The sequence below is a fragment of the Myxocyprinus asiaticus genome, chromosome 4 (genome assembly GCF_019703515.2).
Source record: "Myxocyprinus asiaticus isolate MX2 ecotype Aquarium Trade chromosome 4, UBuf_Myxa_2, whole genome shotgun sequence".
In the NCBI taxonomy this organism is placed as follows: Eukaryota; Metazoa; Chordata; class Actinopteri; order Cypriniformes; family Catostomidae; genus Myxocyprinus; species Myxocyprinus asiaticus.
In genome coordinates, this window is record NC_059347.1 from 41,945,717 (window position 1) to 41,967,195 (window position 21,479).

Below are 21,479 nucleotides of genomic sequence, written 5' to 3' on the forward strand. Positions count from 1 at the left end.
AGTGCACTAGCACTCAGGAAGTACAATAGAACCACAATGTTAGACCCAAGAAAATGTATCTGAAGGTAAGAATGCCAAGCAGGGGAACTATAAAGAGCAATAATGCCACACTTCTATGTGCTTCTATGTGTGTGTTTCTGTGTGTGTATTACAGCTGCACTCAGTTCATCGGATACACAATCCCACACCCCAATTCTTAATATTATGCTGTGCCGAATGCAGGAAAGAGTCATAACTGCATTACTGCATAACTGCAAATTATGGTGATGTCTAGCTGAATGCTTGAGAGTAAACAACTTGCGGGGCATCAAAGTTTGCAGTCAGTATTGTAGACTGAAAAAGCATTCAGACAAACATTCAGACAAAACTTTAATTTCTTACATTCATGATAAATGAGTACACTAATGATATGCTCCTCATGTATAAAATTGGCTAATTTTTAACAGTTCATTAATTCATATCAAAACAACATCCCACACTAACTCTTTTTCTTCACAAGCTCTGATTTATAAGTTCCGTCCCCATTTATATTCAATGAAAATATCCAATTTTGTCAGCAATAATGCCTCTGACAGGAACTAATAAAAAAGGCCATTACCTCAGTTCCTGTTGACATGGAACTCAATGCTATTGATCTTTTCCTGCCCTGTGCTGTGTGTGATTACAGTTCACCTCAATGCTGTGACAACAGCTTCAGTAGACATATCATCTGTAACGTATCTGAAATAAAATACAAATACCACAACATTTTTGACACACCAACTCACTGTTCATTATTACAATTTAGAATAATAGTCAATTCATCAAAAGGTGCCACCTCATGCTTTCAACACAGTATTGAAAGAATTCCAATGCATGCTGGGCACACATTGGCTACTTTTCCTTTACTATCTGGTCTAATAAATACATTTTAAAAAATCCATTCTTGTTAAGAAATTCATGCATAGGCACAATTTAGAATGGTCTACATTGCTAATTTAAAGCATTGAAGCATAGGCCTTTAGATCAAAAGGATTTTAAGATAATAAGAAAACTAATTTCAGTCAAGTGTGTCCAGACTTTTGACTGGTATTGTACGTAACCAGGGTAGATAGCATAAATGCTGAATCTATATTTTGACTCTTTTAAAAAAGTTTTTTAATAGCTTTAAACTTCCATTCAGTTCAATCAACAGATTCCATGACAGCTGATAATTGAAGTGTCCATGACAGCAGAATTTACGATGTTCCCTCTTGCCCTTATTAATCAAAGTTGGATTTCTCCTTAAAGGAATATTCCGGGTTCAATACAAGTTCTCAGTCGACAGCATTTGTGACATAATGTTGATTACTACAAAAAATTAATTTCAACTCACTCCTCCTTTTCTTTAAAAGAGCAAAAATTGAGGTTACAGTTAGGCATGAAAGTGAATGGGGCCAATTTTTGGAGGGTTTAAACACAGAAATGTAAATAGTCTGCACTTATATAGTGCTTTTTTAACCCTAGTGGTTCCAAAGCACTTTACACTGTGACACATTCACCCATTCACACACCAATGATGGCAGAGCTGCCATGCAAGGTGCTAGCCTGCCATTGGGAGCAACTTGGGGTTCAATGTCTTGCCCAAGTTCACTCTGGCATGTGGAGTCATGTGGGCCAGGAATCAAACCACCAACCCTGTGATTAGTGGCTAACCCACTCTACCACTTGAGCCACAGCCACAACCACCCCTCTGTGAGAATGTGAAGCTTGTAATTTTATAAAAGCACTTGCATTAATTATGTTAAAACTCATGTATTATTTGAGCTGTAAAGTTGTTTAAATGAAAATTTGTACAGTCATTTTAGGGTTTTAGGGTTTGTTGACATTACATTGTCATGGTAACGAAACTGTAAAACTGGCTATAACTTTAAACAGAAAAGGTTTGTAAGTGATTTTATCACACTAAAATCATGTTTACATGCATATCGTTTGTCTTGTGAGTATACTTTCGAAACATTGAGTAATTTAACATTCAAAAATTGGCCACATTCACTTCCATTGTAAGTGCCTCACTGTAACCTAGATTTTTGCTTTTTTTAAAGAAAAGGAGGGACGAGTCAAAATAAATTTTTGTGGTAATCAATATCATGCCACAAATGCTGTCGATTGAGCTTAACTTGTATTGAACCTGGAACATTGCTTTAAGCAGTATTCTCAGTATTTAGTCTAAAACACGCTCTTCATCACATATAATAAAATGGAAATTCCAGTGTTCCTCATAGTCATAAGGACACTATTCTCACTTGTGGTGCTTGAACTGGAATTTCATGCAGGCACATTGGCTGTCACAACCAGCAGTGGCCTAGGTATCCTAGCTTAGTGAGCTAATTTGCTAACTCTTTGTTATGCTGTCACCTCTTCAATCTCAATCTCGACATCTGAGGTATGGGCCCAGGCGGTGATCACAACACCACATCAAACCCAGTTATTTTATGTACAGTTCTGTTTCTTCATAACTTGCTGTTAAATTGTGCTGCTTGCAACTGCACTTTTTTTTGCAAAAGCCATCCTAGGAAGCTCTTTCATTCTACCATCTCACTGAGTTTTCAATCCCTTCTCTTCCTATTAATCTCTTAGTGTCCCCAGCAGCAGAGCGACTGCGCTACATTCTTGGGGATGAGGAGGAAACCATGCCCACACCCACTCTGTTCACTGAAATGGACACGCTGCAACATGAGGGAGACGAGCTGGAGTGGAGAGAATCGGCTAGGTATACAAGCATACACACTGAGAGCAAGGCAAAACTGGGCAGTTCATAGCACCAGTAAGAATAAATAGCAACTGTAAATAAAAAAACATTAAGTTTTAAGTGTGTAATTTCTGCCATTAGTGTCATCAAATATAATTGAAAAATAAAACAGGTTTTCCAATGACTCCCCTGTCTACCATTGACCGGTTAAACAGATTTCTTGAGCCACTGGCAGAGCCTTTCTTGCTCTGTCTGGCTGGTCCGGATGCTCAAATAAACAAAGCAATGTTTTGATAATGCCAAAGAGCCACAATGTTTCAACTTTTCGTGGAAATCCTACGAATGGCTTACTTATAGTTGTCTCTGCATATTAAGCTGGGATGCGAGAAAGTATTTTAGTAGAAAGTCACTTGGTGTTTCATCAAAACTAGAAAACTAGAAACGTAAAACTGGATTTTTTTTTTCTTTTTCAAAAGTTTGCAATAAGGTAACACAATGCTACATTGTCATAATCTGTCCCAGTTTTCACAAATAATTCAAACCCATTTTTTAAGTCAGAAACTTTTAAACACGCCGTGTTTTCTGAAGGAACTTACAGACGGTGACTCAGTGACACTGGCAGAGTGGATCCTCATTTTCACCTTACAATAATGGTAAAATTTTATTCTTCTTTGGTATATGATTGTTGATACTTCTAAATTACATTAAAAACATTAAATCATCTTTTGCCTTAGAACTAAACCGTCGCTAGCAGTTAATTAATATGCACGCAGTTAATTAATATGCAGTTTGGCTTGTATTTATCTAACACTACATGTAAGCTCACGACCAAACAGTTGTAAAGTTATTACATGGATGCTATGTGGAGAAAAATCAGTCTATTTATTATGCTGTGTTTGCGACGAGCAATCCTCCCTCAATATCTTTAAATACGCAAGCCATGTTGATAAACGATAACAACAACAGAGAAAACAATTCAATTTGGCACATTACTTTGTAAAGATGAGCTACTTCTAATATATTACTCTTCTATAGACTATATGCATCTCAGCCACTGTAGCCACTTTTTAAATTCTAAACAGTATATCCTATTAGTAAGCTTAAAATCTTAATCTTGTTTACAACTCATAAAAATTACAAATTTTAATCGATATATAGAATAATTCTGTGAACATATTTTGTGGGGGGATGGCTGATGGTGTTGGTATAAGAGGATTTTGTAAGAACTTTGTGTTAATTCGAACACTGCTGTGTGTGTGTCTTTGCATTTCTCAGGTGGGTGAAGTTTGAAGAAAAGGTTGAGGAGGGTGGGGAGAGATGGAGCAAACCCCATGTTTCCACACTGTCCCTGCATAGCCTGTTTGAACTGCGGACATGCCTACAGACGGGCACCGTGCTGCTAGACCTGGAGGGTTACTCACTCCCACAAATAGTTGGTGAGCTACAAGATTTAAAGGAATACCTCATCCAAAAGTGAAAATTCACTTATCATTTACTCACCCTCATGCACTCAGATGTGTATGACTTTCTTTCTTCTGCTGAACACAAATTATTTTTAGAAGAATATTTCAGCTCTGTTGGTCCATACAATGCAAGTGAATGGTGACCAGAAATGTAAAGCTCCAAAATGCACATAAAGGCAGCATAAAAGTAATCCATACAACTCCAGTGGTTAAATCCAAACCTTCCGAAGTGATATGATAGGTGTGGATGAGAAACAGGTCAATATTTAAGTCCTTTTTTACTATAAATTCTCCTCCCTGCCCAGTAGGTGGCGATATGTATGAAGAATGTGAATTGCCAAAAACAAAAGATGAACTCTTAGGAGGGCTGTTTTAAAGTGGAGATTTATTGTAAAAAAGTTCTTAAATATTGATCTGTTTTTCACTCACACTTATTATATTCTTCTGAAGATATGGATTTAACCACTGGTGTCGTATGGATTACTTTTATGCTGCCTTTATGTACTTTTGGAGCTTCAAAGTTTTGGTACTTATTCACTTGCATTGTATGAACAAACAGAGCTGAGAAATTCTTCAAAAAATATTTGTGTTCAGCAGAAGAAAAAAAAAGGGGATGGCATGAGGGTAAGTAAATGATGAGAGAATTTACATTTTTTGATTAACTATTCCTTTAACTACACTCTGAACAGCATAAGGGTGTCTGCCACCCAGTGGGGGGCTACTGGGGTGCTAACCACTTAGAATCATGTGTATTTAAAGCTTTCACACCTGTTTCATGTAGATGACATCATCGAGCATCAGATAGAGGAAGGGTTGATTGGTCCTGAATTGAGAGATAAAATCAGCTTTGTCTTGCTGAGAAAACACAGACATCAGACAAAGAAGCCCATCCATCGCTCCCTTGCAGATTTGGGCAAGTCTGGCTCAGGAGGAAGTGAGTTTTTTTTTTTTTTTGTCTCCGTACATTTTCTATCTCCTGCATGTTAAATTTAATACATGAATGGATGAATGAACAAGATCTAAACTACAGCACTGTAGTGGAATTACAGCTAAGTTCAAGCTGTCACTGGCAAGCTGATTCAAAGTCACATGCTTTTTATGCATCTTCAAAGTGATCACTAATAATGACAATTTTATGAACACTCACCCTCATGTTGCTCAAACCTCATTAATTGTTTTTGCCTATGAAACATTTTGAGTAATTTAGCAGAATGTCCATCCTGCTCTTTTCCATCAGAAGGTCTGGCATTGGCAGTCGAGTTCTTAAAACACAAAAAAGGAACAGACCAAAATTTAAGCAAGAAGGAGATTTGAAATATAGGGTGGAATGTAAGATTTTCAGTGAATAATAACTTAAATTATGATTACTCAAAGCTAATCAATGGCTTTAGAAGACATGGAATGTAGCAAATAAGTCATATGGACTACTTTTATTGTACTTCGAGCTTGACAGCCATTGGTCACCATCCACTTTCATTTCCTGGAAAAGATCAGCCTGGGCACTCTGTTAAATAACTCCTTTTATGTTACATGGAAACAAAAAAATGGGTTTTGAGTTTCATTTTTGGGGTGAGCTATCCCTTTAAATTCTTTCAGCGGTTTCTGTAGATCTTTCACTGTTCTCCTTTTTCCACAGTTCATTAGCATCAGCTTATTAAAACGTTGTCTGCTTAATAGTTGATTAAAAAAAGTTAATTAATTTGTAATACTGCTTGTCTCTCATAGCTCGGAGCCCAGCCCGAACTCCTGCTGCTAGTGCCGCAAATTTTAACCGCTCTACAGAGGATCTGCATAGCAAACAAGCAGCCAGCTATGGCAGACTACGTAAGTCTGTGTGGCCCTTTCCTTCCTGTAATGTTTCTTTTAATTATTTTTCTGGCCTCAACTTGCATATTCTATTATATTCTAGAAAGTGCCAGTGATCTTTTGATTGATTTTGATTTTGGTTTTGGTGGAAGTTTAAAACCAATACCAAAGTTAAATCTGTTAAGGTTTGAAACTAGTTTGTCTCCTAAAAGTCTAAAGTTTTTTTTTATGTTAAGGTATTCAGCATAAGAACGCGAACAGAAAGTACAGAAAGGCACGCACATCCAAATAAAAAAAATAAAAGGGTGCTGTATCCAAAAAGCAACAATCCCAAATTTTCAGGAATAAGAGGTTCAGGACCTAAGCGCAGAGATTCAAAAAACAAGGAATTTATTTAAATACAAGAAAGAATCAAAAACAAACCAAAACTCCCACAAGGGGGAAAACAAACAAACAACCCGTAGGGGAAAACAAATAATCCAGGGCTGGGGCAGAGGGTAATAGGGAATCAGGACCGAACAGGAAGCAAGACCAACATAGAATACACAAGCAAGACTGACTGGAAGCACAAGCACACAAGATTGGAAACAAGGCGAACGGGCCCTGGACAGCAAACACGAGGAGACTAAAATAGGGAGAGAAATCAAATGGGTTAATGCAGGGCAGGTGTGACAAATTAACTAATAATGGGAAAACAAGGAGGCGGGGTATGACGTAAGACAGAGAGGCACGCGGCAATACAGAAACAAAACAAAGCCACATGCTCTTACCAGACAACAAAACACCGGAATGGCATGAGCGCACTTCGCCAAGGCAATAAGGCAATATACACGCATGCCAACCGACAAACAAGAGGAGAGAATGCGTAGCAATGGCAAACAAAGCAATGCCATGCATTCTCACACTAGACGAAGCCTGAGCGTACATAGCGAGGCAAACGCCACACGATGCATGCAACAGGCGACAAAAACAAACCTGAAATCTCAGACCGAAGTGACCGAACCTCAGCACAACATGAAGACAGCTCGTGACCCGGGCGCGCAGCGCAAAGCGAGTGCAACGTCGCAAGAGACAGACATAGGTTATTGACGCGATTGCATGCCACCAAGATGACAAGCGCAATGCACTCACATCAATACAGGACAAGACATGGAACGTGAGTGTCCGGATCCCGACACTGAAACCGAACCAGACAGAAGGGTCAGGACCCAGACACCATGCTCCAGACATGAAACAAGACAGGCCGAAAACATAAGACAGACATGGGACGATAATGCCACGGTCCCATCAGACAAAAACCCAGACTGGAGTGACAGGAACGTGACAAAAATAGAAAAAAGGGAATGCACACCTGCAAAGCTCACATGAACTGGATTTGTAATAAATGGTAGTGGCGTTTCGAGCATCCCGCTCTTCCTCAGACTTAAAACACATTCACAAAAGCACAATCTTAAATAGTATAGAGCACATGATATCGCATAATAAGTCATATTTATTTTATTTATTTGTATAATGCTTTTCACAACACACATTCTTTCAAAGTCACCTGATCAAGCTACACCAACGTACACTGTGCTATACAAATGTAACGTCCATAAAAAGCATAATATGCAATGTATCAATAATCTACACCAAATCACACACATTTATCACATAAAGGGCGTGTAATACATCCTTTACAAAATCCTGTCTTATTACACCATACATCTCATAACATCAAAAATATTAACATATTGTTATACATTGGAAATATATTGTATATTAACACAAATGAAAAGTTAAGACTTCTTAACAAATGCACTGTAAATGTTCATTCAATAATCTCTATCATTTCATTGTATAAATCCAAAGAATAATTACTATGTCTGATATATGTACAAAAATATCTTTAAGAATTGAATAAATTATTAATCTTCATTCAAGAATCTTTAACATTTCAATGTTAATGTCAAACAATTTCAATATTTACATTTTTCATTTATGTTAAAATAGGTCTATGTTGATGGGATGCCACTGAAAAGAGAGTTGTTCTGGATTTACACAGTTTAGCACATTGTATGTTGGTGTAGTTGGTGATATCATGTGCTCTATATACTATTTAAGATGGCAGTTTTGTGAATGTGTTTTAAGTCTGAGGAAGAGCGAGACTCTCAAAACCTCACTACTCATTTATTAAAAATCTTGTTCATGGGAGCTTTGCAGGTGCACACTTCCTTTTTTCTACTTTAGTTAGAGAACAGCCATGCATTGGAATGATGTCAGATTAGTTGTCAGGGAGCTAGTCAGCTTTGTCCTGTTAGAGGTAGACATCATGAATATTTATCCTTGTGCTCTTATATAATTTGTCAGTTATTTGTGGAATGTGAAAAGGCACACCTGTGTTTTGTTTAAATGTCTTGCAAATATGTATAATTGTGCCTCTATGTCCTTATAGGCCACGCTCAAAGCAGAAGTATGAATGACATTGCAGACACACCAAGCACAGACCAGGTCAGTCACATGATATCACTGTGTGTGTGTATATTTGTACACAGTAAGCCACAACTTGACAAGTCAGAACAGCCTTTGTATTGTTCACAATTGTTTGATCAGATCGTTTCTGTTTGCTTGTGTCTAATGCAGTTCTTTATAGTTGCCATGACCAGTTTTACAGACTGACAAATTCAAGCAAGACGGATTTCAGAAATCAGTGCCTCTTTTGCTTTCATTATCCATCAATATATTTAAGTTTTTATACAATAGTTCTATAATATAGATTAACCTACATTTTAGACACAATGTGACCAGTTATTTTGAACACAGACAAGTGGAGTGATACAAACAGTGAATCGTCCCAGTGCTGCTAAATATCAGCATTCCTGGAATGCTGCTAGTCCAAACAGATTAGTGGACCAGAACTAACAGTTGTATTTTGGAATTTATCGAATACATTTAGGTCCACACAATTTCAGTTATTTTTCCAGTGGCAGTGAGATCTGACCACATTTTTGAGGTCACAGAAAGAAATGATTGTGTAGTCCTTCAGAATCATTCATTCAAGGGTTACATTAATCTTAAAATAAGAAATTCCTTCCATTTGACATGAATGGATTTTGACTTTCTATTTGTGATAAAGAAGCAAAACCATTTACAAGGGTATTTGTGTCATTGACAAGTATTGATTTATTTGACACAATAATTACTCAGTTGGTTGTATTGTGCATGTAACAAAGTCAGCTACACTGGTTCTCAACCAGGGGGCCGGGACCCACTAGGGGGCCTCAGTACACTTCCAAGGGGGCCTCAAGATGACTTAAAATTAATATAAATAAGAAATATTAAAATAATCTAACTGAATTAAAATGCTAAAAATACTTTCAGATGTATGCCCATAAATTATAAACAGACTCTTTCTGAAACTTCCAGAATAAAAAATTATCCATGATGAATTATTTTAATCAGACACGTCTAGTTTCGGGTGAGGGGGCCTTCAAATATTGTCTTGGACAGTGGGGCCCATTGGAGTCAAAAAGGTTGAAAACCACTGAGCTACATGTATGATAGATTTCTGTTATGATGCTGTGTGTGTGTGTGTGTGTGTGTGTGGCTCTGCTGATTTGATGTGCTGTGCTGTGCTTTGCTGTGGCCTGGTGTCTGGGTCAGTATTGATCTGTGATCGGGGAAACGTGGCCATCTGACTATGTGGTCCTCGTGCTGAGCTCTCACATGCATAGAGATACCCGGGAGGTGTGGGCTGCCCCTCTGGAAAATGGTATCACTGTCTCCATTTTGTTCATGGGTACACAATGTACAGCTATATCCCAGCATTATTTTATTAGTGTCCTGCTTTTGTTCCTTGTTCATGAAGATATATTAAGATACTGTATATATATATTACAAGAAAAGTTTTCATTATTTTGGATCACATACTTCTCTAATGTTTGCTTTATTTAACATTTTCGATGTGGCCCAAGAGTCCATTAGGCTTTTGATATCAAGGTTTAAACTTTAAAATATATTTTTTTTATAATTAGCTTGATTTGATTATTCTTGTGCCGGACCAGGAAGTCCCCATTAGCTGGACTGAAACAACAACATGATTTTGAAAATAAAACTATTTAGCAAGACAATTGGGAAACATTGAAACAGTTCTTTAAGGGATTAGTTCACCCAAAAATGAAAATTATCTCATTATTTACTCACCCTCATGCCATCCCTGATGTGTAAGACTGTCTTTCTTCAGCAGAACACACAAAGATTTTTAGAAAAATATCTCAGCTCTGTAGGTCCATACAATGCAAGTGAATGGTGATCAGACCTTTGTAGCTCCAAAAATCACATAAAGGAAACATAAAAGTAATTCATATGTCTCCAGTGGTTAAATCCACATCTTCAAATGCGATATAATAGGTGTGGGTGAGAAACAGAACAATATTTAAGTCCTTTTTTGCTCTATAAATCTCCACTAAACAGAAACTGAACAGGCACCACAAGTGACTTTCCGAGGTAAAAGTGAAAGTGAAGATTTAGAGTAAACAAAAGGAATTAAATATTGTTCTGTTTCTCACCCACACTTATATCGCTTTTGAAGATGTGGATTTAACACTGGAGTAATATGGATTACTTTTATGTTTCCTTTATGTGATTGTTGGAGCTACACAGGTCTGATCACCATTCACTTGCATTGTATGGACCTTCAGAGCTGAGATATTCGGCTGCAGAAAAAAGGTCATACACATCTGGGATGGCATGAGGGCGAGTAAATGATAAGGGAGTTTTCATTTTTGGATGAACTATCCCTTTATGGGCAGACTGAAACTGAACTTAAAATGTATAAACAGAATGAGTGATGTTATACGGTGAGCATACATCTATGAGCATACAACATAAAAAAAAAATATTCAATTGAAAAATTGATTGAAATCATATATTGCTGTTGATTTAAAGCACTTATGATAACTTCGTCATTTAAAAATCAAGCCTTGATATAAAAATGAAAAACCTAGTTTCACAACCTCACAGTGCTGTCAGTATACAGATTGTAGCCCAGCTTCCAAACTCATTTCAAATGTGTTATTGGAGATTGTAAGAAAGATTATTTTTATTTATTTTTTTATTTTTTTGCATAAGCCAATATACATCCAGCTGTGTTTGCCTGATAAGCCAATATAGCTTGCTTTACTCCATTCCTCTGCATCTTTCACATTCATTGTAGAACCTTCCACAAGAATGATGTAACACCTGGGTACATACTGTATGCTTAGTGTACAATTTGTTCAAAATAAGAAAGGAGAAGAGCAAAGGGGCTTTGGCTTAATTTATATCCAGACTTTACTCAAGAACTTCAGAAGGAGGAATGGTTCTGTCCATGCAGTGATAAGGGCAGCAGACTTTTTAGTTAGAGAGTTTGGAAGGAAGAATGTGTGAATTACACATTATTTTTTGAGACTGACAGAGAGCCAACATCCGTAAATCAGGCTTTTGTCATTAAAACACGTCATTCAGATTTTCTGTTTAAGGATCTTTGGTATAAAATATAAAGAGTGCACTACAAATTCAATAGAACAAGTAAATAAATAAGTACAGGGGAATAAGATAAGTCTGTAAAATGGGATCAAAATATTGTTTTACCAAAAGGGAAAAATATGACCTATTATGTTATATCTTCTTTGTTTGTTTTGATTTCAGCTGAAGAACAAATTCATGAAGAAAATCCCTAGAGATGCGGAGGCATCAAATGTTCTGGTGGGAGAAGTGGACTTCTTAGAGAAACCCTTTGTTGCATTCATTCGGCTAGCTCAGGCCACTACTCTTGGGGGACTGACTGAAGTCCCAGTGCCCACCAGGTAACAGTTTTCCATACTATGAAAGTATAAAATGACAAAATGCGTAAGTTTCAAAAAGGCTCCGTAAAAATAAGTCCACACGACTGGCATGATACAAAACTCATATTTTTATCTTTGTGTGAGGAATCTTTCTGTAAAAAGATTCTGAGATGAATTAATGAAAATAATGCATAAAATTAATTATTGATAATTAATGTTTTCTCTGATAATAGATTCTTGTTTGTTCTACTTGGGCCTCCTGGTAAAGCCAAATCTTACAATGAGATTGGCCGTGCCATTGCCACACTCATGGTGGATGATGTAAGTAAGATTGTTTGTTTATTTTGTAATTATTTTTTACTATAGCCTTTATCTTTAATGCTTAATTCGTTGGGGTAAAAATAGAGTAGCAGTGTAGATTGAGTGCAATACTAAATGTCCTACAATGTCCTTTAAAATGGTCCAAGTTACATTGATTTCCTCATAGAAAAGGTCTCTCTCTATTTTATCTGCAGCTCTTCAGTGATGTAGCATATAAAGCCAGGGACCGGGAGGATCTGATCGCTGGCATTGATGAGTTCCTGGACGAGGTGATTGTGCTACCGCCTGGAGAATGGGACCCCAAAATTCGCATTGAACCCCCCAAAAAAATTCCCTCAGCTGACAAAAGGTAAACCTCACTCTTCTTCAGGGGCTTTTTAAACCCTAAATGCTTCACATCTTTAAAGGGATTGTTTAACGCCCACAAACAAAACTTCTGCCGTCATTTACTCACCCTCATATTGTTCCAAATTCGTGTGACTTTCTGTCCTCCATGGAACACAAGATGTTGATGCTGCTCTTTTTTCATACAATGAAAGTGAATGGGGAGTCTTACAGGTTTGGAACAAAATGAGGGTGACCAATGTAATTTTTTGTGTGAACTTTCCCTTAACATTGCTCTTTGTTTCCCGGAGAAGGAAGTCTGTGTTTTCCCTCAACGAGCTGGGTCAGATGAACGGGACAGCAGGTGGAGGAGGAAATGTTAGTGAGGATGAGGAGATGCCTGTGCCACATGAGCTTGGCGAAGAGCTGTCATATACTGGGAGGTGAGTGTGCGAATGCACTGACTGAGTGGCAGCTATAAGCCTTCTGATCTTCAGTTTTAGTACTGAGTGGACTTTGACCTCATAGTGTCTCTAAAATTCTTTGGATGTTTTAAAAAACCCTGCCTTGAGTGGTTTAGGTTCAGGAGCGGCAGATGTTCTTATCTGTCTTTATGCATATTTGAAAGGTACATCAGCGCTTCGAGGATCATATCTTGATCAATATGTCAATAAAAGGAAAATGTAATGGGCCTTTTTGGCACTTCTGCTAGAGGGTGTGTGAGGATAGATTAACAAAATAGGTGCCTTCTGCCAGTTCTCTGTGTAAAAAATAATGGATGAAGCATCTATGTTTATGGGGCAGGTTCTGTGGTGGACTTTTCCTTGACATCAAGAGAAAGCTCCCCTGGTACCCCAGTGACTTTTATGAAGGCTTCCACATTCAGTCCATCTCTGCTGTGCTCTTCATCTACCTGGGCTGCATAACCAATGCAATCACCTTCGGGGGCCTTCTAGGGGATGCCACAGACAACTACCAGGTACGCCCTGCAATTTTCTGCTTGACTCGGAACATGACAGTTTGTTTAAAGTTGAATGTCTAAATGTTTTATGGAGCAGTTTACAAAAAGGCTTCTGACCTAACTTACATATATATATAAAAAAAAAAAAAAAAGAATACTCAAAAAATATTTTAGCATATTTGAAAGATTTATGCATTTCAATTCAATAACAAAATTCCATCAGATTGAATTCAGTAATCTTTAATAAAATGAAATAAAACCTAAATATTTTAAGTTTTATTAATTACAATTTGTTGACGGAATTTTGCTATGAAATTGAAATGCGTAAATCTTTCAAATATGCTAAAATATTTTTTGAGTATTCTCTTTTAACCCTTTTCTAATTTCTCTCCAGGGTTATTATAGTTTTAAATGTTTAATTTCATTTTTATTTCTATTTTATTTTCAATTTGTCATTTCAGTTTAGTTTTGTTTTGTTTTCATTACTTTTCACTCGCTGATTGTTAGTTTTAGGTCTTTTGGTGTTTTGTAATTTTGTTTTTTTTATTTATTTATTTATTTTTTATTTTTTAATAGTCAGAGTCTTTCATTGTAGTTTTAAAAGAATAGTTCACCCAAAAATGAAAATCCTATCATCATTTACTCACCCTCATACCATCTTAGACCGAAACTTGTAAGCTCCAAAAAGCACATAAAGTCAGCATAAAAGTAATCCATATGACTCCATTGGTTTAATCCTTGTCTTCTGAAGAAATATACAGTAAATGGTTTTGGATGAAAACAGACCAAAATAATTTATAACTCCTTTTTCACTATATATCTTTCCATTGCAGTTTCTCAGCAATGTCAAGATTTCAATTTTGATAACTCTTCCTAGTGCTAGATGCATGTGCAGAGTGCTAGGAAGTGTAATCAAGCTTGAAATCATGATCGTGCCGAGAAACTGCAAAGGAAATGTATACAGTGATGTGTAGATTTATGTGAAAAAACAGTTATATTTTGATCTGTTTTCATCCAAAATCGATTGGATCGATTCAGAAGACATGGATTAGACAACTGGTGTCATATGGATGACTTTTATGCTGCCTTTATGTGTTTTTTCAAAGTTTTGGTCACCATTCAATTGCATTGTATGGATCTTCAGAGCTGAGATATTCTTCTAAAAATCTTTGTTTGTTCTGCCGAAGAAAGAAAGTCATACGTATCTGGGATGGCATGAGGGTGAGTAAATTATGTGAGAATTTTTATTTTGGGTGAACTTTCCTTTTAATATTTTATATCTGGAAAAGGTTAATATGTTAACTGATATCATTTGAACATGTTTAACACTGTTAAAGTTCTCAGGTCTGTCTTGTGTTATTACTATCTAGTGCCATTTTCAAGAAGGCGGGTTGTGAAGGTTTTATTTTATATACACAGTGTATCAAAAACTACAATTAACTTTAAATTTTGGATTCATGGAAATGTATTTTAGTTTAGTTTTTAGTTTCTCCAATTAAGCTATGTTTTATTTCATAATACAATAACAACACCATCTTTTTTTTTTTCTCCTCATCTTGTTGTCCTTGTATTTCTCCCTGTTTGTCTCTCTCTATCTCTTTGTCAGGGTGTGATGGAGAGTTTTTTGGGCACTGCTCTAGCAGGAACTGTATTCTGCTTGTTTGGTGGTCAGCCTCTCATTATTCTCAGCTCAACAGGCCCCATCCTCATCTTTGAGAAACTGCTTTATGAATTCAGCAAGTGAGATAGCAGTCCACACCATGCCATCGTAATTTTACAGTCCATTGTTGAGGACAACAAAGTACAGCTTTGATTGCTTACTTTCTACAGCCCAACAAAATACCCTCATTTATAATCTCTCTTCACTGATGCAAATAATTGACTTCTCTCTTGCCAAGCAAATTTGTTCAGCTCTTTGTTTATTGTTTCTTGAAACGTTCTTTTTTCTCAGAAATAATGCAATTGATTACATGGAGCTTCGGCTGTGGATCGGAATGCACTCTTGTGTGCAGTGCATCCTCCTGGTTGCCACGGATGCCAGTTACATCATAAAATATATGACCCGCTTCACGGAGGAAGGCTTCTCGAGCCTCATCTCTTTCATCTTCATCTCCGATGCCATCAAGAAGATGGTGGGAGCCTTCAAATACTATCCCATCAACACCGACTTTAAACCAGACTACGTGACTGCCTACAAATGCGAGTGTGTGGCGCCAGACCCGAGTAAGTCCATTCTCGGCGGAGAGCACATCAGTTATGGAATTGATTTTGGAGGACTTATTTTGAAGTGGATTAGATGTAGAGCAAATTCACCTTGATTTATTGTGTTAGGATTGTGTGATTTAGAGGCTAAGCAAAATATTTCACTGGACTGTCAGTATGTTTGACCATATGGATGTTTCCAATACTAATTTCTTGATTAAATAATGTTCCTCTAGGTGTTTGAAGAGAACTGGCTGAGTGCATGTGATTATTGTAACTTATTTGTTTTATGTTTGTTTTTGCTGCAAACCCCCAACGTGGCCGCTGATTGATGTAAGTATTTCTCAATATGCATGAGTTTACACTGGACAAATAGCATGTTTTATAATATGTGCTTATTCAAATGGGCTTGCATTTGTGAAGGAAATGCAGCCCTGAGGCATTATTAAAGCATATTTAGGTACTTTTGATGGTTTTCAAACCCATATGGAAATTTCAGTGGTGCCACACCTGCAGTCAATTACAGTTGCCACAGCTGGCTTTGATCCTGAATAAATCCTTCTAACAAAATACAATTCAGATTTCCATTTGTTCTGCTCATTGTCCTCTCTGTCTCTCCCTCACTTTGTTTGTTCAGTGGCACCAATGATCTTCGGTGTTGTAGTCCCAGTGCCAGATAATACCTCTGCTAACTTTGGTGTAAGTACCTAATGTCTTCACCTTATGCACATCTGTGTCACTGAAATGTAGCATGACCTCATATTAGATTAATGCCTTTGTGAATTCACATTTGTATCACTATATCACTGTATCTGTTACACTTAACTAAGGCTGTCAATCGATTCAAATGTAATCACATACTGTATATCAATACTAAGAAAAGCCCCCAAATAAAAAAAAATCAATACATAACAATTCAAATAATGGTAAATATATTATATAGCCTATAATTAATATAATACTTTTAAGTATTAAAAAAAGCCAGTTTTATTTCCATATCATAGCACTGTTGCACAGTTACATACATATGCTAATACAGATGCATCAGACAGTCGCTTGAGAGTGTTGTATTAGAGTGTCATAAACGCTGCGTTTTTAGGACGCGTTATCAAGTTAAATGTAGTTGAAACTTTGAAAATTGCGCCTCGGGACACGTTATGTTGTGCCATTGTGCAACTGACAAGAACATGTCCGTTTTGTGCAAGGAGATCGATAGGTTTGTGTGACCAGCTCTCTTTTGGGTGCTGCCTGTGAGGTTTATTGAGATGTGCTTACAGCCCCCTGCTGGTGAGGCTCATAAAAACACGGCCTGTACTTAAAGCTTGAATTGCTCTAATGGTAGGAAAATACATGCTTTTATTAAGGAATTTACGTACGGGTCAGGGGGCATGATTAATTGCGTTAATTTTTTAATGCGTTATTTTTATGTAATTAATTACACTAAACTAAATCGACAGCCCTACTTAAAACACTCAAAATGTCTATTATGAGTGAATCCAATGAGATTATTACAAATGGATCAAATCTTACAAATCTTGGTCTATTGTATTGCATTTTTGGCCCTGTCCTGTTTTATTCTCTCTTTTTTTTTTTCACTTTTTTGCCATTCATCTACCTCACATCAAACCCTTCCATTCGTCCCCTTATCTAAATGCCACCCTCCTATCCCTGATTTGTACCTCTATCTACGTGTGCCTCCCATCTCTCAGTTAAATGTAACAGCTCTGGACTGGACTCAGCTGAGTAAGAAGGAATGTGTGAAGTATGGGGGCGCACTGGTGGGAAAATCGTGCAAGTTTGTCCCAGATCTTGCTCTCATGTCCTTCATCTTGTTCTTTGGGACCTACACTATGACTGTCACTTTGAAGAAGTTCAAGTTTAGTCGCTACTTTCCCACTAAGGTAAGACCAGTGGACAGTGGAGGAAATATATGTTTTTCCTCCTTTCCAAACCCGTTTTTTTTTTTTTTTTTCTTTATCATTAAATTTTTATGCCAAAACCCTTGAGACTGTCTTCTGCTTAAGATAAATGTTGGCTCTCTGTTTTTTATTCTGAATGATCCTAACAATCAACTATAGGATTTATTTGTCCTATGTTGAGTGGCATGGACGTAAGTAGTATCTTTCATTGTGTTAGATCATATAAAAGGGATAAATAGTGGCTCCAAAAAGTATGTGGACTATTAAGCCACACTTAAAATGGTGCATTAGATAACGAAATATCAAAGCAAGTATCATTTATTTTCAAGAAAAAAATAAATAAAATTTAAGCAAAACATTGAACAAAAATAACTGTTTAGGTTTGAAATGATAAAACAATAGTTATGTTAGTTATGATAGTGTAAAAATCACTTTATTGCAAAAATGGCTCAGAAAAGTGAAGTTAGTTCTGAGAAAAGCTCTAGCATCACTTGCTTTGATATTTTGTCATCTAATGCAATGATATTCATGGCTAAATTATTTTTGGGTTCACTTTATTTTACATAGCCCTTGAACAACAATGTGTTCATTTGCTGCAGTTGCATTTATTAATATTTCTTTTTATATATTTTTTTTCTATCCAGCTGAGAAAGTTGATCAGTGACTTCTCTATCTTCATGTCCATCATGACGTTTGTGGGGTTGGATATGCTTATAGGTTTGAAAACACCCAAACTCATAGTGCCCACAGAGTTCAAGGTAAGAGTAAATTAAGTTCAACTCACAAGTGAATAATCCTGATCTTGATTGTTTGTGACTTTCCTTTAAATGTCTGTCTTTACATTTTCTCAATTGTGTATTGGTGATTTTCTTTTCAATTCATGTAGCCCACACGCCCGGACCGGGGTTGGTTTGTGATGCCATTTGGAAAGAATCCATGGTGGGTTTACCTGGCAAGCTCTGTGCCTGCTCTCCTCGTCACCATTCTCATCTTCATGGATCAGCAGATCAGTGCCGTCATCGTCAACCGCAAAGAAAACAAGTTAAAGGTAATAGTGCAATGTATGGAATATAGACTTACTTCCTGTGTTTGAATAAATTTGTTATTTTCTTTCATTAGCAAAAAAAACAAAAAAACAATTATAATAATAATATTTCTAATTAGTAGTGTCTGATGCTTTTATCCAAACTGACCTACAAAACACTTACTACAGGGTAATGTTAAGTGCTTTGCTCAAGGTCATGGTGACAATAGTTAATTGGTTGTGCAATGTGGGACTTGAACATATAAACTTATGGTTACCTACCAAGATCTTTAACCATTACATCACACTACCTCTATTCTACTCATTTCCACTTACTTCATATTTTCTTGCTGTCTGTTACAGAAAGGTTGTGGGTATCACCTGGACCTATTGTGGGTGGGCATTCTAATGGCAGTCTGTTCTTTTATGGGTCTGCCATGGTATGTGGCTGCCACTGTCATTTCCATCGCCCACATCGACTCACTGAAGATGGAGAGTGAGTCTAGTGCTCCAGGGGAGCAACCACAGTTCCTGGGAGTGAGGTGAGACAGAAAAAGACAACTTTAATATTTAGCAGCCATTTCTATAGATTTCTCTAATGTATGAACTATCAGTTACATATGATATGTTTATGTATTACGTAAAAAATGGCTACAGCACTAAATATGCTCACTTATGAGTAACAGATATTTTAGAATTTTATATTATGGGGTGTGTCTTCAACTTTGGCCACTTTCTTGTCCCAGGGGTTAATTTTTATTAAAACATACAGATTAAGACATGCAGAAGAAAACTTTTTACCATGTCATCATGTCATAATTTATGTTTTGGTACTCAAATGACTCTTACCATATATGTAGATTTTATTGTTTTAGCCTTATCCCGGACCGAAACATTCAGTATTAAACTATGAAAATCCATTATAAAATACTAATTATTACATGTTTAAAACTATGATAATATCAACAAAGAGTGAAATAAACATAAATCATTTCAGTATTTGTTATGTGAAAATTATTAAAAATGTAATTTCCACCACACTAAACAGTTTTGCCCCTAGTATTTTTTTTTTTTTTTTTTTTTTTCAAAAGTTAGCAAAAGATGAAATATGAGATGTGATGATTGAAAACAAAGTGAAGTCAAGATAAATCTAACTTGTAAGCAGAATATTTTTACTGGACATCATTACCAATCAAGCTATAATTTTTTTTTTTTTTTTTTTTAAAGCTGGTTTGCTGGTTTAAGCTGATTAAAGGTAGTCTCTCTAGTGCCCCCACCTGACCAAGCTGGTGTTAAGATGGTCTACATGGGGCTTTATTTTCATGAGTGTGCAAAGTGCAGATCTAAGCACAACAACCATGCACTACATCTTATCACATTTTCGTGAGAGCGCTAATTCTAAATGCGATTTTCATGCCAGCGCAAAGTGCAAATGGCCGTGGGTGGGGAGTGTTTGCGCTATCTGTGGGTGTATGTGTGCAAATCGTGGGTGTATTGTATGTAAATTAAGTAGCCCAAAGCGCAGTTTGCTATTTTCCTGAGAAATAGGTCATTGCGCTAAGACATTTCAAAAGCAGGTCTGTTTTCAGCGCAAAGTCTCAGTTTAGTTCCTACAGTTGCAGTTTAGAGATCTACCAGCAGGTATTAATAAAGCTCATGTCCAAACTTAAAAAATATTATGGAACATCAAATTATGTCCCTGAAAATCACTGTCGTAGGCATTTATGAAACAAAGATTTATGAAATTTGATCTATAGATCATGGTTTGTTTTTCAATTATTATTATTATTATTATTATTATTATTTACAATTGTATTTCTTATCTAATTTGTATTTGTATATTTCCATCTGTTGTCATAGAGTGATTTTTAAGTTACTGCAAAAGGAGCCGGTGAAAGAAGTTGGAGAGGGTAAAACGTTTTTGTTTTGGATTTGATTTTTTTGACTACGTCGTTATTTGTATTATATTCTTGTTTCGTTTAAAGTGTAATTTGAACTTAGAAATATTTTCTATTTAATTTTTTTGTGGTTCAATAAATGAATTTAATTTGTTAAAATCAACCGGTAGAGGTGAAGTGTGTGCTGGTATAATCACTGTTAATACTAGTCATGATTTGTGTGTCAGTATATGAAAATTATGAATAATACTTACATTCTATATAATTTAATGGAACGTACATCCAAATCCTGACAATAATTTTATTTATTTTTTTTATGCATATAAAAAGAGCATGTCACTGTCATAGAAATATTTATATTCTTCTAATTCATTGCATACAGTCCATTTACACTACCAACTTCTTATGCATCTTTGTTTATATCGCTGCGCTGGTGCTTGACAGGGAGTGGACCATATAGTAGGACGCACATAGTGCAATAACCGGAGAAGAACCTCCGAATTTAATTGCACTTGACCCAGCCCATTAGCACACTGCATGAAAAATTTCACCAAACCCATTTGCGCCTAGACTTATCACATGCTTGCACGAAAGTAACAAAACTTCATGGCCATGCCCATTGACTTTGCACTTATGACTTAAAGCATACCGCTGCACTTGCTGCTAGCGCTATTAAAATAGGGCCCATGTTCTCCAAGCCTGGCCAAGCTGGTTTAAGGTGGTCTAGCTGGTTTTCCAACCTGGCCAATTTGGTGCTCAGCTGATTTAGCTGGTCAGCCCACTTATTTCCGAGCTTGACCAGCGCAAAACCCCTCTAAAACCAGCAAATCATTTCAGCCTGGGAGAAAATTTTGACCTTTTTTTTTATCTCTGTTACCATTCCATCATGATCACTGTGTCTCTTCCAATTACAGAGAACAGAGACTGACAGGTATCCTGGTCTTTGTACTGACAGGCGTCTCTATCTTCCTGGCCCCCATTCTGCAGGTGAGCTTGTTGAAATGACAGAGATAATTAATACTGACTTATCATTCAGGCCAGATTAGC

General features: G+C 36.6%; 1 protein-coding gene across 2 annotated transcripts in view; it reads left to right on the forward strand.

The window, feature by feature from the left end:
• Positions 1–21,479, forward strand: part of LOC127432364 (electrogenic sodium bicarbonate cotransporter 4-like) — a 34,032-nt gene that overhangs the window by 5,962 nt on the left and 6,591 nt on the right. Inside the window, exons 4-21 of one of the 2 annotated variants that reach the window (XM_051683355.1) lie at positions 2,599–2,731; positions 3,986–4,146; positions 4,955–5,107; positions 5,899–5,997; positions 8,414–8,469; positions 11,647–11,804; positions 12,017–12,104; positions 12,299–12,453; positions 12,743–12,871; positions 13,233–13,407; positions 14,996–15,129; positions 15,341–15,612; positions 16,229–16,290; positions 17,301–17,492; positions 18,155–18,268; positions 18,397–18,558; positions 18,898–19,076; positions 21,347–21,419. In XM_051683355.1, the coding sequence (XP_051539315.1) occupies positions 2,599–2,731; positions 3,986–4,146; positions 4,955–5,107; positions 5,899–5,997; positions 8,414–8,469; positions 11,647–11,804; positions 12,017–12,104; positions 12,299–12,453; positions 12,743–12,871; positions 13,233–13,407; positions 14,996–15,129; positions 15,341–15,612; positions 16,229–16,290; positions 17,301–17,492; positions 18,155–18,268; positions 18,397–18,558; positions 18,898–19,076; positions 21,347–21,419 (2,495 nt within the window). The remainder of the gene's footprint in view (positions 1–2,598; positions 2,732–3,985; positions 4,147–4,954; positions 5,108–5,898; positions 5,998–8,413; positions 8,470–11,646; positions 11,805–12,016; positions 12,105–12,298; positions 12,454–12,742; positions 12,872–13,232; positions 13,408–14,995; positions 15,130–15,340; positions 15,613–16,228; positions 16,291–17,300; positions 17,493–18,154; positions 18,269–18,396; positions 18,559–18,897; positions 19,077–21,346; positions 21,420–21,479) is intronic. The other variant, XM_051683347.1, reaches the window with a different exon arrangement.